Raw genomic sequence first — 16,454 nt, 5'->3', positions numbered from 1 at the left:
CCCCCATTTAAGGCACAGAATCTTTCCGCTACTAGCAGATGTGGGACTAAATTCAAGGCCCCTCCCCCCTTCACAACATAGCCCCCCAGCGGGAAGATCCTGTGTCGGATTTTACCCACGACAGCCCCCCAGGCAACCTGAGGGGTAGTCAATGGAGAGAGGAGGCGCCGCTACCTGGCGCACCATCTGTTGCGGGGACGGCCTTTGGCCGAAACCTCACACAACAGCATAGCCCACATTAAGCTAGCAGAGAAAGAGGACTGCGTTCCTCCCGAGGTATTGTCCGCTTTGGGCGCTTCGGCCCGCACGTCCAACGCTGACGGGTGGAGACTGGTGCCCTCACGGTTTTGTCCCACAGAAGGGCCCTTGAGAGGAAAGAATTTTCACCCTCTATTTAAGGCACAGAACTTTTCCGCTACTAGCCGATGTGGGACTAAATTCAAGGCCCCCTCCCCCCTCCACAACAGAAATAATCTTAGATAGTTGCTGAACAAAGACTTGCCCTTTTAGGTCATCCTAATCACACAACAACTATATAGTCCAGCATCAAGATATAGAGCCTATATCACATTACCGAATCTTTTGTTGAGTAGGATGAGACCAGTTGTTCTCACTGTTACCATACAAATTACATCTTCTAATTCAGTCCTCCATTATTCCAATATCTCTATATGACCATGATGTATAGCATTATCGAACCTTTAGCTTTATAGTTCATAACTAATTAAAATCTTCGATCGTGTCAGATATCGTTTTATGAAAACTATTCATATAAACTCTTTTTGAAATAATTAATTATTAACTATCATAATTTTGTAAAATAATTATTTTAAAAACCTTTTAAGTTAGTTTTTGGTCAAGTTTAATATATCCAATATTCTAATATTGACATTGTGCTATTATGATGTTTTCTATGTTGGATAGCATGATCCTTGCTCGTATTTGAAACAAGTAAACAATTATGCTTCTTATCAAGAAAAAAATTTAGAGTGCCATAGTCAACACAAATTTGGCCCCATATTTATTGATCTTCAAATATAGCAAGATATCCTATTTTTCAAGTTGAGGGGCCATTTGCAAGATCGTGTGCCTGATTCACACCTCTATTCTAGGTGCTTTATGAGATGCATCCTTGAGTACTCTTTTCTGGTTATCTCTTATAGATTGTGCACTCAGATGTCAATGTAAGATCTGAGCTTGATGAAGGAGGAACTCTACACTATTACTATCCAATGCGGTAACTTTATAGATGTGATGCCCAATTTCATCTATGGTTGTGAATAAAATTTGAGTAGTAAATATACCCAATCCTCTCCATGAAAGACATCCCGCCCATTTAGATAAACATTCATAGTACTCATGAACATTTTTCTGGCTCTATGACGGACACATGCCCTATATTGTGTATGACTATATTAATAAAAAATAGCCATAATTTCTCAACTATTCTTAGTGTTAAATATGCAAATAGCTTTTAAGACAGACCACACTTCCAACATAACAAAGATTGACTGATAAAATTTCCTCGAATACTAGGCAAGTACAACATATGAAAGATTAGGTCATATGTTAAGTCATCTTTGAATTTACTTGACATATCTCAAATACTTGTGCCACAGAATCATTAACAAGGGTTGAACTTTCTCCACTAAATTCTTGAAATGTGGTGAACCAAGAGCGATCAAAGCGCATACATGTCTCAGAATCAACCCACCAAACATTGAAGACAATGATAAGATTAATTGAGGGGTTTATGGCTACAAAACCAACAGAGGCTTGATCTGCCATTTCTACTAAGTTCACTAAAGGCTTTAGAATATTTTGATATCTCCTGGAATATAACTTGAAAGAAATTGATATGTATTTGAATCAGATGGTGTAGAAGGATTTTGATCACTAAATTGTCTAGAGCGGTTATTTGGTTCTGCAACTGGTGTTAAAAGAAACAAAAAGATGCAGATGTCTTCAGGTATGAGATTTTAATCATCTAAGTAGCCATATCTAGGGGGGAAAAATCAATTTTGATTTTGCTTTGATGTCCAGAATAAATCTAATTTCTCTTAGTAAAAGACAAATTAATAACTTACCATCAATGTCAAATAGGTTTCTATCTCATCTTCTAACAGCTTGTAATTAATGTGCACACAAAGGCTTAAATTAAGAGGGCAGAGGTTTCAAAGATTTAAGTTAATTGCTTTTATATTTTTTGGTTTCAAAAAGCTTTCAAATGTAATAAGCAATAAAGACCAGGAAAGTAATTTGGAAGACTATAAAAAGTAACTGATATGATCAGGATTCAAAATCTTCTTTAAAAAAAATTGATTTCAGAAATTAAGTCAAGAAACTAATGTGCATAGAAAATTGAAAGCAGCGTTTCTGATAATTTATCAAAATAAAGCTACTGTTTACATCTGTGCAGGTTACTGTTTACTGAAATTCTGGAACAGTGAATAGAAATTTTAAATACTGCTACAATTGTTTACTAAATTGGATCTATGCTTATTATTACTAAATTGTCTGCTAAATTTTAAATATGGCTGAAGTGGCTGTTACCTATCCAAAACTTTTTACAGAGATCTTTACAAAGTAAATCTTGCAGTCCAAAAGGTTCCAGCTTCAAAGGACACATTCCTGCACCATGACAGGCTATTTCCTAATCCCCATATCCTTGCTTACTTTCTCGTGGTATGATCAGGTAAGTGGTAGAGAAACAATACTTTCCAGCATTGGCCGAAAACATACTGCCACATCAGCCTGCTGACCCACATGAATAGTTAAGGCTGTTTCCCAGTGTTCAGAAATCATGTCAATTAAGTCCCAGATCTTCCAACAAGAAATAACACCAGGCAAGTCAGTGCAATAGTGAAGGAATCCACCAGGTCATACACCTCTAAAAGCACAAACCTTCGGTATCAGATAAGATAAAACAAAACAATAAAATCAAGTCAGAACTTCTGATCTGGCTATTGCTCAAGGAAGAACAAAAATTGTTTGGATTTATCTTCTCTTTTGCTTTTCAATAAGTGCTAGGACTGAACCCAATTTCCATAGCAAAATGGGGAAAGAATTAAGCAAGGCACATAATCATGTCCGCAAATGAAGTGTATTCCCATATTTATAGAGGTGTTAGAGATAAGAAAAGCTTTGAAAAATATTTTTATTGTGTCCAGGTAGATTTTCCATAAAGAGTGAAAAAACATGGGAACATATACAACAACAAGGCCATGCGCGCGCGCGCAGAGACAGAGAGAAGGGATTAGAGTGCTTTTGAGAGTGTTTGATCCTAAATGCTTTCAAATAAAATTCAATAATGACCCTATAGGAAAATGAAAGCTCACATTGTTTACCATGATCTGTGACAGCCCAATTGGCTAGAAACTAAGTTCATGCAATCTTTAGGATTTTCCACCCACATATCAAATAAATACAAAATGGACAATTTTAACAACATGATAATGTTTTTTGATTAAATTTGTAGACTAGAAGAATCCAGATCAGCTGAAGTTTGTTATTGTAAATTTTGAAATATTTAGATCAAAATTAACAGTTTGGACTTTGGATGACATAATTTACAACTATAATACATTTTTGCTCGCAAGCTATATTGTTATTGTTCATTTTGTGTATGCATCTGCATAGACTAGAAACCTATAAAACAAATAGTTCTTAGTTTTTAGCAAATTTAAATGTTGTATATTATAATCAATAATGTGAATTTCTTTTTATGAGGACCTCATTGATTTTCATTTAGAGCCCAATGCTTTTGAAAAAAAATTCTAGCTTAATTCTGAAAGTGATAAAAAGACCAAAATTCACAACAGAAGTGGATTGACAAATTCCCACATAAGTGCAATTTAACGATTGAAATTATTACATATATCTAATACAATCTCAGACTTGAGTAGTGCTGCTCATCACCATCTAAGTTGTAAGTTAAGTTTTTTTTTTAAAAAAAAAAGGTTATAAAGGATAATCATGATTAATCATGCATGCTAATGTAGGGCTGTCAACGGGCCGAGCTGCTCGGGCTCGGCTCGGGCCCGGCTCGGTAAAAGCCCGGCTCGAGCTCGGCTCGTTAGTCAAACGAGCCCGAGCCCAAAATGAGGCCCGTTTAAATCCGAGCTCAAGCAGCTCACAAGCCCAAACGAGCCTAAATGAGGGCTCAGTCCAATTAACAATTTAATTGGGTCCCAATTAAATTTGGACTCAACCCAATTAAATTTTATTTGGCTCAATCAATTTAAATCTCAATCTAATTGAACCCAGTTGGATTTAGATCAGACCCAACCCGAGCTAACCCAAATTCATTTAATTTCTTTAAATCGAATTGAATTGGTTCGGGTTCGGACTCAACCCGTTAACCTGAACCCAACCCGTTAACCCATTTTTATTTTCTTTCTCCTTTCTTCTCGGTTTCTCCAGAACATTCCCAACCCCTCCGGCCCTCCTTTCTTCTCGCCGTTCTCGGTTTCTTCTCCGTTCTCCTCGCCGGCTCGCCCCCAAGCCCGAAGGCGATGCCCCCTCCCCTTCGACAACGGCTACGACGACGAGGACAATGACGATGACGACGCCGTATACCCAATCCCAACTCTCCGAGAAGCCTCTTAAGGGGGCACCGAAAGGGCTTTCTTCGACCTTAACCGATAATCCAACTTTGACCTCGCCGCCTCCTCCCCTCCCTTCTCCGCCCCCCCCCCCCCCGGCGGGGGAGGCAACAAGCGCTGCCGCCCCATCCGGCCGTTCCCGCGTCGAGGTCCCCCTACCCCCCTGCTTTCACTCCCTCGCCCACGGCCGACCCACGGCTGACGCCCGTGCCGGCAGTGCTCGCGGCTGCCCCCTTCTTTCTTCTCTTCTTCTTCTTTTCTTTCTTCCTTTATTTATTTCCTTCGTTCTTCTCTCCTCTGACAAACAATGGGGATGGGGATGGGGCGGGCTCGGGCTCAGGCTCGGGCAAACGAGCCTTACGAGCCCGGGCTGGGCTGTGCCAAGCGAGCCCAAGCCCAGTACAGGGCTCGGTACCAAGCCCGAGCCTAGTACAGGGCTCGGTACCGAGCCCGAGCCCGAACCTAGAATTTTATGGAACGAGCCGAGCCGAGCCTGCGGTGGCTCGGGCTCGGCTCGGCTCGTTAACAGCCCTATGCTAATGCTAGATACAAGAAAACAATCTTGAAATAATTTTTTATATGTATTATATTAAAACTTGATCATATCTCAAAGTAATAATTAAATGATAGAAAATGAAAACCAAATTACAATTAATGGGATATATGATATCACTCTCAACTATGAAAAATGAAATAAAAAGAAAAAGGAAAAAGATGATACCATAATGTCAACTAGGTTGCTCATTAGCCTACTAATCTACTTTTGAGTACAACTAACTACCCTTGGCTGCTTTCTATTGTTTCGTATATGCCTGTCAGACTTCTTATTTGCTTCATTGTGTAGGCCCTTTGGGGTCTTGTTTATCCAAAGAGAATGTGCTTTCATCAACAATTGGTCAAATGTCTATCTCAATTACAAAAAAGGCTGAAGCTGCTCCTGTTTATACCTTCGTAGGCTGCATCAATTTAATCCTGCACGAAGTTATGTCAGTTGTTTGGAAATAGATTTATAATGCTTAATTACTGATGCAAAACTATGAACTTTCTAAAATTATATTTGCACAAGAGTAACAAAATTAAAACTAAGAAGTAACAATGAGAAGTATGGTAAACAGGGGAGAAGCAGAAAGAATTGGTTCTTGCAGTTTTCTCCGGATCTCTTTTTGTGTCCCTTTATTTAAGAATTACTGCTTTACGACCCACAATTCATGGAAGATAAGTTTATAGAGCTTATTACTTAACATCATAATAGTTAAAGAGTTAGATAGCATTACCCATTAGAATATCAACCAAACCATATACGCAATCTTTCCCATCAAGATAGAGGAGCCTAAGTGCAATCATGCCTATATGGACCAGTATTTCCATAGGCCATGATGGTACAAAAGTTCCAGCAAAGACAACTGCTGAGATGTACCGAACAAGTGAATATACACATAATGCATGCAGTACTACTCGCTATGCAGAAACCAAACATGCATAAAATTTTTAATCACAATGATGAACATGAACCATGAGCTGCAGCACAACATTTACCTTCAACTCAGGTTCTCGAAGGAATTTTATTACCATTTCACTTTATTATATTCCTCCATAAGTACAACCCCTATGACCAATTATTGGAACCAACTAATGCATACCGAGCCAAACCGCATGGTCGATCAATATTGTATGGACTGCGAACTAGGACAGCATGGTCTTGGTATAGGTTTGTGCTGAACTAGTGGGAACCGGTCCTTAATAAGCCGAACCACCTGAAACCACTCGGTTCCAAGTAATTTGGCCTAGTAAGGGTCTGTTCTGTTCATGATCTCAATTATTAAAAGAAAAGGTCTAATGTCTTTTCAAGATAAGAGAGGAGGAGAGCAGAAAGGGAGAGAGTGAAAGGGTAAACAGGAGGTCTAATTTAGGTTCTCCCCTCTTTTCTATTTTCCTATTACATCCCATAATTAGAAAGAAATTGAGAAAAAAATGAAGAATCATGAAAAAAATTTGTATTTTGGCATGATTTTATCATATGTCATATACTTTAACCAAATCTACGCAATGGTATAACTTTTTTATATTTTGATATTTATTATATATTTTATCAAAAATTGAATATTTGGATAAAAATTAATAAAAAAAGCATAGGAGACAATAGATTTCAAAAGTTAGTATCACACTCGTGGCCTATCATGCTATCAAGATGGACTACCGACACTATATCACGATGGTATCGATACAGGATCCAGTATAGAGATTGCAAACCTTGGTTTCTTTGTTGATCCCTCTTTTTTCCTACGTCTAGTCCATTCTCATCAATCACACTAAAAGTTCGCTGAAAAAGATGGGAATGTGCAATGTAGCCCAATAAGTAGCTTCATCTTAGTCTAAGGAACTTAAGTCTAAATTGAAACAAATGTTTAGCATGCACGTCATAGACCAAATTTATAGAAAATGTTCAGATAAAAGTCAATGAAACTATATAAAAATGAAGTATTGAAAATTAGAGACTTCCAATCAGAAATTCATCTATTCAAAAGAGATAAAAAAGCATTGAAAGAATACCTTAACATGGTTCACATAAATCATATTTTCTTATTAGGAAAGCTATATATTCTTTTTGCCCTTGAGTCCAAGTAAATCTTCTTGTTATTGCAAAGGACGCTAGATAAAATTCTCGAAAGATCTCAACATGGTTCGCATAAATCACATTTTCTTATAATCAAAGTCATGTTATTCTTTTTACCCTCAAGGCCATACATATATCCTCCTTGCTATCGTACAAGAGCTAGATAAAATCCTCAAAAGATCTTAGCATTTGTTCACATAAATCACATTTTCTTCCAAGAAAGACATATTTTATTCTTTTTACCCTCGAGACCACGTAAATCCTCATCTAGAATATGAATGAGGCCACATGTGCTACCTAGACAGGAGGTCCCAAGGAATCCCCATCAATAGTTCAAATAGGACCAAAATACTTCCTGAAAAGTCGTCCACATCTATATCTTTTATGTATGATATTAATATTCAATTTTGAAAGAATTTCACAAATATAACATGGAATACTTATCTAAAAGTTCCAAACAAAGGCCAACAATGCAAGGTTTGCCATACTGGTCAGTATCGCACCGTTAGCGTACTAAGCATATCGTATCGTACTAGTACCAAACCATAGAATACAAAAAATGTCTAGGTTTTCGAGGACCATTTTAAAGGTCACTAAGTTTTATGGTTTCAAAGGAATATCTGGGTTTAAAGGAACTTAAGTGTAAGGTTTACAAGGACAAACTTAATTTGACTTCAAGAGGTGGTTGATAAATTTCATAAAACGAACCCTAGAATCTTAATTTGACTTAATTTCGGAACACAAGTAAATCTAAACTTATTGATTAATATAGCTAACAAACCATTACTTAAAAGAATATGGAAAAGCCACCCTAAAATGCTAAATAAAACTCCTCAGCCTCTTGTCCATGCTCGTCCCCTCCATCTTCTTCTCCTCTTCCCTGTCTTCCTTGCACCTCCTTAGCTAGTCACCCACCTTCATCTATATATAGGTCCATAGGAAGGTAGTCCAGCTAAGTGGGGCCAAGTGAGTCGCTCAGCTACGTAGGTCAATTCCCTAAGCAGCTTGGTTCCTAAGGCCATCTAGGCAAGCCAGCTGGAGAAAGGAGGTCGAGCAAGTGGTGACATAGCATGTAAAAAAATTACCAACGAGACCCTTAGCGACAACATTTATTTACACGAATATCATTTATATAAAAGTCAACATTACATGTAAATAAAGAAGTGTTTAATAAATAATAAAAAAATCAAATTCCTTAAGAATTAAAAGTTGGTTTCTCAGTTTTAGTTCAAATATTCGATTTTTATCTTCGTGCCAAAATTATTGTTAAAATCCAATAGACCGGTAGAAAAAGTCTTTCAAACTCCAAAGTATATCACTTATTTCAATATAATTCAGCACTCGGCATATTGAGAGAAGGCCCACATTTTAATCTTACACAAAACAGACATATTTGTCCAAGTACAAAGGGTTATTACACTCAAACCATAATCAACTATAAGAGGCCAAGTCATTGATCTTTTTATGTATACATATATAATGTATTGAAAATTATAACATGCAGTCAATCTTGCTTTGTTATTAGAAAAGCAATTAGTGTTCATCCAACCATAATTAGCCAGTCTTCTAATTCATCAAGTTCCTCAACTAGTCATCTCCTTTTTGGCCATTGTACTCTTTTAGCACATATACTTCGCAGCCGCAAAAAAATCAATCATTTTATACAACAGTATTTGCTTACGCCCCTTGCATCCACGGCCCTTATTTTGTGCTATAGACAATGGCATAGGCCTGATTTTATTTGGTTCCACAGCTTGGTTATTTGCAAGAACAATCCTTGTTCCACTTTAATTTCATCACCACTTGATAAGGAGGTTCACCATCTCAAGAGACAAATCTTTAAAATGGATACTGCTTAATTCTTCAAAGCCATTTGACATGATTTATGAACCAAATGATACTTTTCACAAAAAATCAAAGAGCAAATTTCGTTTAATGCCAAGAAGGTTGACTATGGAAGCTTATTTGCTTCTTCGAGATTATAAAGAAAATACATAGAAAAGACATAAATTTTATATGATTTTTATTGATTTAGAGATCATATGATAGAGTCCCTAGAGAAGTCTTGTGATTGATGTTAGAAAAGGAAGAAGTTTCCATTAATTATACTAAGATGATTAAGCATATATATATATATATATACAATGAATTGATTATTAGTATGAGAACTACTGGTGGTAGCGTGTTTTCAATCACAGATTTATACCAAGGATATGCTCTAAGGCCTTATCTTTTTGCGCTAGTTATGGAGGAGCTTACTAGATATATTCAGGATGATATTCCTTGCTACATGCTATTTAAAGTTGATATAGTTTTAGTAGACGAAACTAAAATAGTAAGGACCTGATATCACTACATATTTCAGAAAGTGTGGCCCTAAATAGAGCAGAATGGAGGAAAAGAATTCACATATCCGACCCAACTAGTTTGGGATTGAGACTTAGTTGATTCAGTTGAGTTGATTTGTAAAGGAAATCGTGTTTCAGAAATAAGAAAAAATATATCATAATCTATAGCTGAAACCATTAGGTTTTTTTAATTGTTAGAGTGAACTTATAAACAAGGGAAGCCCTCAATGATATAGAGGCTGATAAAATGTTGGAATTTTGATCTAGAGTTTAAAGGAAATGATATGGCTTTTTACGAGGCAGGGCGGGCGAGAAGAAATTAATAAGACAAGCTAGTAAAAGGAGTAGAATATTGAAGGTAAACTGTTCAGAATTTAACCAAGAATTAGATAATTAATAATTGGTAGTTTTAGAAAAAAGATGACCTAGAAATCGTTTGTAGTGTTGAAGGATTCCTTCTCTTTAAGAGGACTCATGCCCACAGAAGCTAGAGAAGTTACCTCTTAGCTTATATTGACTTCAGCATGAGAAAGAAAAGGATTTTTAGTTCAAGGTCTTGAAGTGTTCAATTAAAAGAAACCACCTTCTGCATACTAATACAATTAGGACCAAAATTAAGGTCTCTTGTCAGTAATTTTGGCACTCCCAACGAAACATAAGAACCAAGAACACAATGGTAACAACCATATGCATAGAAGAGGGGAAAAAAAGAAATGCTCGTAATCTAGTCAAAATGTTAAAAAAATTATAGGAGAATTCTCTTAGAATATTTGTGTCAAGGTTGATTTTTCTCTCTCTCTTTGGAGGGGGGAGGCTGGGGGAATGATATTTTATCTGGTACCAATATCATAGCAATCAATATCCTTTAAACACACATCATAGTTGAGTGTGATGTAACTTGTGTGGGCCAACCTAAACCAATCTAAGCCCAAACCAAAGTTTAAGCAGACTTCTTGCACAAGTGGTTTGCCAGTTTGGCCAAGGCATGGGTTAATAATTCTTGACCAATTGAAATTTTGGTTCAGCTCGGCTTCAATGCAACCTACCCAACCTAAACCCAATAATATATATTTCCAAAACTAGAACACTAGACTAATCCTCTTTTTCTCTTCTTTCTCATAACATGACAGATAGTCTCTATAATATCATTGTCCAACTCCCCTCTCCTCTTTTCTCATCTCCATCTTCCCACAACTTCATGTTCAGCACCTACCCTCTGTTTGCTAGTAGCATCCAATCTTACTATTCATTATGCTCCACCATCTCCAGCATTCCAAGCACATTGCCCATTTTGCAGCCTCTTGTCCACAGTGAACACCGCAATTGGCCCTTCTTCTAGGTAGATCTCTACTCCCACCCTATGCCCTCAGTTCTCCCTTCCTCTCTTCCCCCCATCTCTAGGTTTCTTCAAGCTCTACCCCTGGACTTTCCTGAACTGTAGATGATTTTCCTACCTAAGCCAACATCTGCAGTGGTGAGAGATACAGTGAGCCCCAGCTTCTCACCAGCTTGCTTAGGTAATTCATGCTTAACTTGGCCAACCTAACCAAATCCAAGCCAACCTAACTGAATCCAACATGATCTAACCCAAGCATGAAATATTAAGTTCATGTTGAACTCATACTAAGGTCATTAAGTCACAAGTTGGGTCAGATCGACTTACATGCAAGTTTTTTATTTTTTTGTTGCTGCTTAAATTTGGCTTGAGGTGTCACTTAACGTGAATTTTCATATTGTTGCTTAACTTTGAATATTCATTTGTTTTTCTATTTAAATCACAACTCACTCCGTCAATTTGTTCTCTCATAAAAGAACATACCAGCCCACTTCTCCACACGGTTTTGTACCCTGGTTCATTATCTTTGTTGACAGAGATGATGCAAGCAACAGCTACAGGACTTGCCCTTTTTTGTGAAACTAGGATGGGTGGACTTAGTCAAGCCTATTATTTCATTTATATATCACATATCTAAACAAACTGTAGCCTGTCTTTAGCAAGTGACTACATGCAAAGCCATGTCAGAGCAAATATAATTTTCAGGAATCAAAAATTTATTACAAAAATTTTTCAAGCAATTTTCTTGGGAAAGGATTTTAGCGTCCATGTTCAAAATTTGAGTTGACATCCATAAGCATAGAAGGTCTGCTCTAACAAAATGACAAGAAAGATTGTGTTATCTCCAACTGATTAAAAAACTGGAACTTCAAAAAAAAAAAAAAAAAAAACAGTTTCAGTTTCTCGAACAAAATAAATTGCTGAATATTTGCAGATATCTGGATAAATAAAGAAGGCATGAAACTAAAAAGATAGTCCATCTCCAGAAATTAGAAATAGAAAAAGAAAAAACTGTAAACTAAAAACTCATATTGTATAATTTGTCTTTACGTGGAGTTAGGTGCTACCTTGAAATGTTAATTTTTGTGGTAAATAAAACTGAAAGTTCACTCCTGCTTCCCTTGTTCAAGCATTTCAAGACCAAATAGGTAATAGCTCGTTCAGTATCTGAATTAAGGATTCCATAAGATTGTCAGCTGTGTTTGAATTTGGAAAGAAAGACATATATAAGAACTGAGAACAGCTTAACAATTTTATATACCCTTCCAGCTTACCAGTTAGTACACGTTAAAAATCTGAACTGATTGCAGCTGGAAAAAAAATGTATGCTTCCCTTAATAAAGAAAGAGCGTGACTGACATTGATGGACAAGTTGGCTCAGCAATCGTGGTCTTCCATCCCTTAGCAGATGCACATCTCTTGATTCCTCCATATTTCCAATGCCTCAGCATTTAACAGAGGAAATCAAAAGCTAGGAAATAATCCTCAGATCATTGGTACATCACCAATTAAACCCATCTCGATGCATTTCTCTTCTTTGGACACTTCTCTTGCCAGGATAACATAAGTTTGGAAAGTTGGTTTATAATTCTTGGCTTCCATGATATGAAGAAATTTCATGCACAGATCTGGCTTTCCATCCTTCAATAACCCATCAATGAGGATGGTCCATACGATCTCATCAGGATTCCAGTGCTGCAGAAGCATGTTTTCAAAAATATTTTGGGCCTCCTCCATCTTATCAATTTTGCAGAAAGCACATATCAGTGCCCTGTAACCGGTTAGATGAGGCTCGAAGCCTTGTGCAGTCATTGTTTTCAAAGTTTCTAAAGCAAGATCTACTTTGAAATAATTTGAATATACAAGTACTAAAGAATTATATATCTCTTCATCTGGAGATAATCCTTGGTCGCTCATACCTTTAGCTAATTGATATGCCTCGAACCACCTTCCTTCTCTGCATAATCCACACACCAGAGTTCTATAGATGTCAATATTTAGCTCACATCCATATTCTGATAATTTTATCAATAGACAGGATATAATCTCAAAATCTGTAGCATTTTTATCCATGCTACAACTAGAGACCGCATCCGGCAAAGCTGCAAGTTTCTGTCCCATCACCTGGTGCTCCTTCTGCAATCCTTTCATCAGAACACGATAAGTCCGATAGTTGGGCTTACATCCAGCACCAACCATCCTTCTCAGAAGTGAAAAGGCAAGATCCATCCTACCTAACATAATATAACCATCAAGCATAGAAGTATAAGTGACCTGATCAGGAACTAACCCTTTCTCTTCCATTTCCAGGAACATCTTCCCAGCCTCCTCAGCCTTGCCTTCTTGGCACAACCCACAAATAAGAGCACTATAGGTGTGGAGATTGGGCGAGCAGTTTCTCTTCAACATTTCATCCATGATCTTCAGCGCAAGCAATGTGGCACCATTCTTACACAACCCATCAATCAATGCTGTGTAAGTGACAACATTGGGCAACAAACCTTGCTCGACCATCTCGCTAAATAGTTTCTCTGCTTCTGAAAGCTGATTTTTCCTGGAAAAGCCATTAATTATTGCATTATAAGTACGCACATTTGGTTTGCAACTACTTTTCTCCATCCTATTTAATAAGGCCAATGCATTATCAAGCTTCCCATCCTTGCAGTACCCATCTATTAATGCAGTGTATGAAACCTCGTTTGGGCTCAAGCCACACTCCAGCATTTCTTCAAATGTTTTGTGTGCCATATCCAGTTTTCCCCCTTTGCAAAACCCATTAACAAGTTCAGTGTAAGTCCATTCATCAGGCTCATGCCCATTCTCTTTCATATGATCCAGCATCCTAATAGCATTGTTAAGATTACCAATTTTGCAATACCCATCTATGATTGTATTATATGTCACCTGGTTTGGTGAAGGACCTACTGTTAGCATCCTATGGAAGAGAATCATTGCCTTCTCCACTCTACCTATCAAACAGAAGCCCCTTATCATCTCATTGAAAGTTTGTGAATTTGGCAGGCAACCATGTCTCTCCATCATCTCGAAAACCTTTAGAGCGTCTCCAATTCTTCCCGCATCCCACAAACCATTAATCAATGCATTATGGGTCACCGTATTTGCTGCCAAACCATCCCTCGCCATCTTGTGAAACAACCCGACTGCCATCTCAAGCCCATTCAATCGACATAGCCCGCTGATTAGCGCAGTGTATGTCTGAACATTCAGCAGGCATCCCCTCTTCTTCATGTCAACAACCAAATTACAGGCCTCACTCATGCGCCCACAGCTGCAAAGCTCCACAATTGGGATGGTGTATGTATGCACTGTTGGCTCAATGCCTGTGTCCACCATCTCTCTCATCAATCCCAGAGCCTCGTCCAACCTCCCCTCATTGCACAACCCATTAATCAGAGTGGAGTATGTCGCCGAGTTTGGCTCGCATCCTTCCTTAACCATCAAATCAAACACTCCAAAGGCCGAATCGAGGTCTTGACTCCTGCAATGACCTAGAATTAATGACGTAAAAGTAAATGTATCAGGCTTCAGATCACACTGTAAAATCCTACTCAAAATCAAACCCGCCTCCTTGACCTTCCCATTCTTGCACAAGATATTGATCACAGTATTGAAAGTCAACAAATTCGGCTCCACACCGCTGCCCAGCATCTGGTGATACAGATTCAGAGCGACGCCGACCATGTCGAGCTTGCCCAGCTGGATCAAGAGCGCGTTGTAACCAAAAAGATCGAATCTGAATCGTTTACCGTTGAAGAAATCGATCGCCTGGATCATCTCTTCTTTGCTTTGGCACGATCTGACCATCTGGACGGAGACGCGGTTGGCGGGCAAGAACATGCGGGCGGCGACGAGGCGGTCAAGGAGCGCGAAGAAGCAGTCGATGCTGCATTTGTGGGAATGCCTCTGAGAGAACCAGCGGAAGAAGTGGAGGGCTCGGCGGGGGTTGCGGTGGGAGCGGAGGACCTTGGCGACGTCGGCGGGGCCGAGGCGGGCGAGCTCGGGGCTATCGCGCCACCGGGGGCCGGCGAGGATCCGGTGCGCCTCGGCGACGAGAAGGGAGGGGTTAGGCTCCGGGGAGTGGGCGAGGGAGGAGAAGAGGGAGGAGAGGAGAGAAGGGTTTGGAATCTTGAGGAGGAGGGCAAAGTGGGGGGAGGGGAGGAGGGCTCTCACCATTGGAGACGGCGACGGGGGGTTTCATCATCTCATGAGATTTGGCCGCGGTGGAGGGGAGAAGAGTGAGGTGGGCAGCGGAGAGACGGCGGAAAGGAGAACGTGGTCTTTCCCGAAACTTTCACTAAAAATAGAAAGGAAATCGTGGTGTCTCGGAAGCGATCGCTCTAGGCTTCGGGGAGCGAGGAAGAGGGCGAACCGAACGAGAGGAGGGTCAATATTATTCCAATTAGGACCATTTAGTTCCGCTACAACAAATATAATTATGGTAAATATGGGATTGTATGATCATATCCTAGTTTTTGGTCATACGCAATGAATTAACTAAAATATTCGAAACCAATAAAATGGTATAAATACCACACTTGTAATTTTCAAGAGCATTTGCCGTGGCCGTGCATATCATCTTTTCTATAAAACAACAATAGATTACTGATGCCTATGATTGAAATGTCCCCAAAAGCATATTAGTACCAGCAAGATCTCCACAATGACTACTGCTCCTCCACCGGCGTTGGTCTCGGCCTTGGTTAGTGGTGAGGATGGCCGATTGGGAGGTGATGCAAAGAGTTAGGATGGGACTGTATTTGGCATAGAGGGAGTGGATGATCGGCTCAAGATCGAAACAAAGCCATATGTGATGGTGAGAAGAAAGGGAGTAGTTCTTGGATCAAGGAGAAGGCTTGGCTTTATTTTTTTAAAAAAAAAACATTTCAATCGGAAGTCATCTGATCAAATTATGATCTTCGAAAATTTAGCTCGTAAATTGACTTTATGATATTATGAATTTTGCTCCTAAACCTTAAAGTCTATCTGTAGTGGCTAAAGTAGTCCACACCGAATCGAGCGATCCTCCTAAACCAAATAAAAAAATTTAGATGAATAGGATAAAATATATTAATTTAATAAAATCAATATATTATTAGTTTTGTATTGCAAATAGAATTAATAATTATTTTTCTATATTGTTCAAATATTTTATATTTTCATAAGAAAAATATTTGATGTATTACTGGTTTTGTATTGCAAGAAGAATTAATAATTATATATTTTGTATATTATTGAAATATTTTGGATGTTTCATACCAAAAAATAGTTTCGATATTGATTAATTTTACAATAGTGTTGTAATAGCTTCTATTATATCCCTTTCTATTTTAAATTTAGGTTAATAATTTTTCATTTTAATTACCATGGTAATCCATGAAGCAAAACTATGGGGTGCTGCTGCATAGGTTCAGTTGTGTTATTTGTCCTATGCTATAAATTTTAATCAAGAACCCTAAGATTGCACATGATTTTCTCAAAGTAAAATATAATAAACAAATTTGATTGTATTCTATTGGAATATTTCTATATGG

The 16,454-nt window shown here is 38.3% G+C and overlaps 1 protein-coding gene across 3 annotated transcripts; it reads right to left on the bottom strand.

Annotated features, from left to right (window-relative positions):
• Positions 1-450: 450 nt before the first annotated feature.
• On the bottom strand, positions 451-15,469 carry LOC103721218 (uncharacterized). Of its 3 annotated transcripts, none has more exons than XM_088711465.2 (3): positions 12,177-15,469; positions 11,970-12,069; positions 451-2,904 (listed from the first exon to the last, which is right to left on the bottom strand). In XM_088711465.2, exon 1 carries the CDS (start codon positions 15,094-15,096, stop codon positions 12,388-12,390), a length of 2,709 nt encoding a protein of 902 aa, XP_088567591.2. In that variant the 5' UTR covers positions 15,097-15,469; the 3' UTR covers positions 451-2,904; positions 11,970-12,069; positions 12,177-12,387. The 3 variants fall into 3 exon arrangements, with proteins under 3 accessions (XP_088567591.2, XP_088567588.2, XP_088567590.2); XM_088711462.2 differs by lacking the exon at positions 451-2,904 and adding an exon at positions 5,167-5,576; XM_088711464.2 differs by lacking the exon at positions 451-2,904 and adding an exon at positions 5,583-6,924.
• Positions 15,470-16,454: the final 985 nt, after the last annotated feature.

Source organism: Phoenix dactylifera, chromosome 15 (assembly GCF_051530095.1).
Source record: "Phoenix dactylifera cultivar Ajwa chromosome 15, Ajwa_hap1_PhDact_Kaust_v1.1, whole genome shotgun sequence".
Taxonomy (NCBI): Eukaryota; Viridiplantae; Streptophyta; class Magnoliopsida; order Arecales; family Arecaceae; genus Phoenix; species Phoenix dactylifera.
The sequence above is the reverse complement of the archived record's forward strand: the minus strand, read 5'-3'. Positions and strand labels throughout refer to the sequence as shown.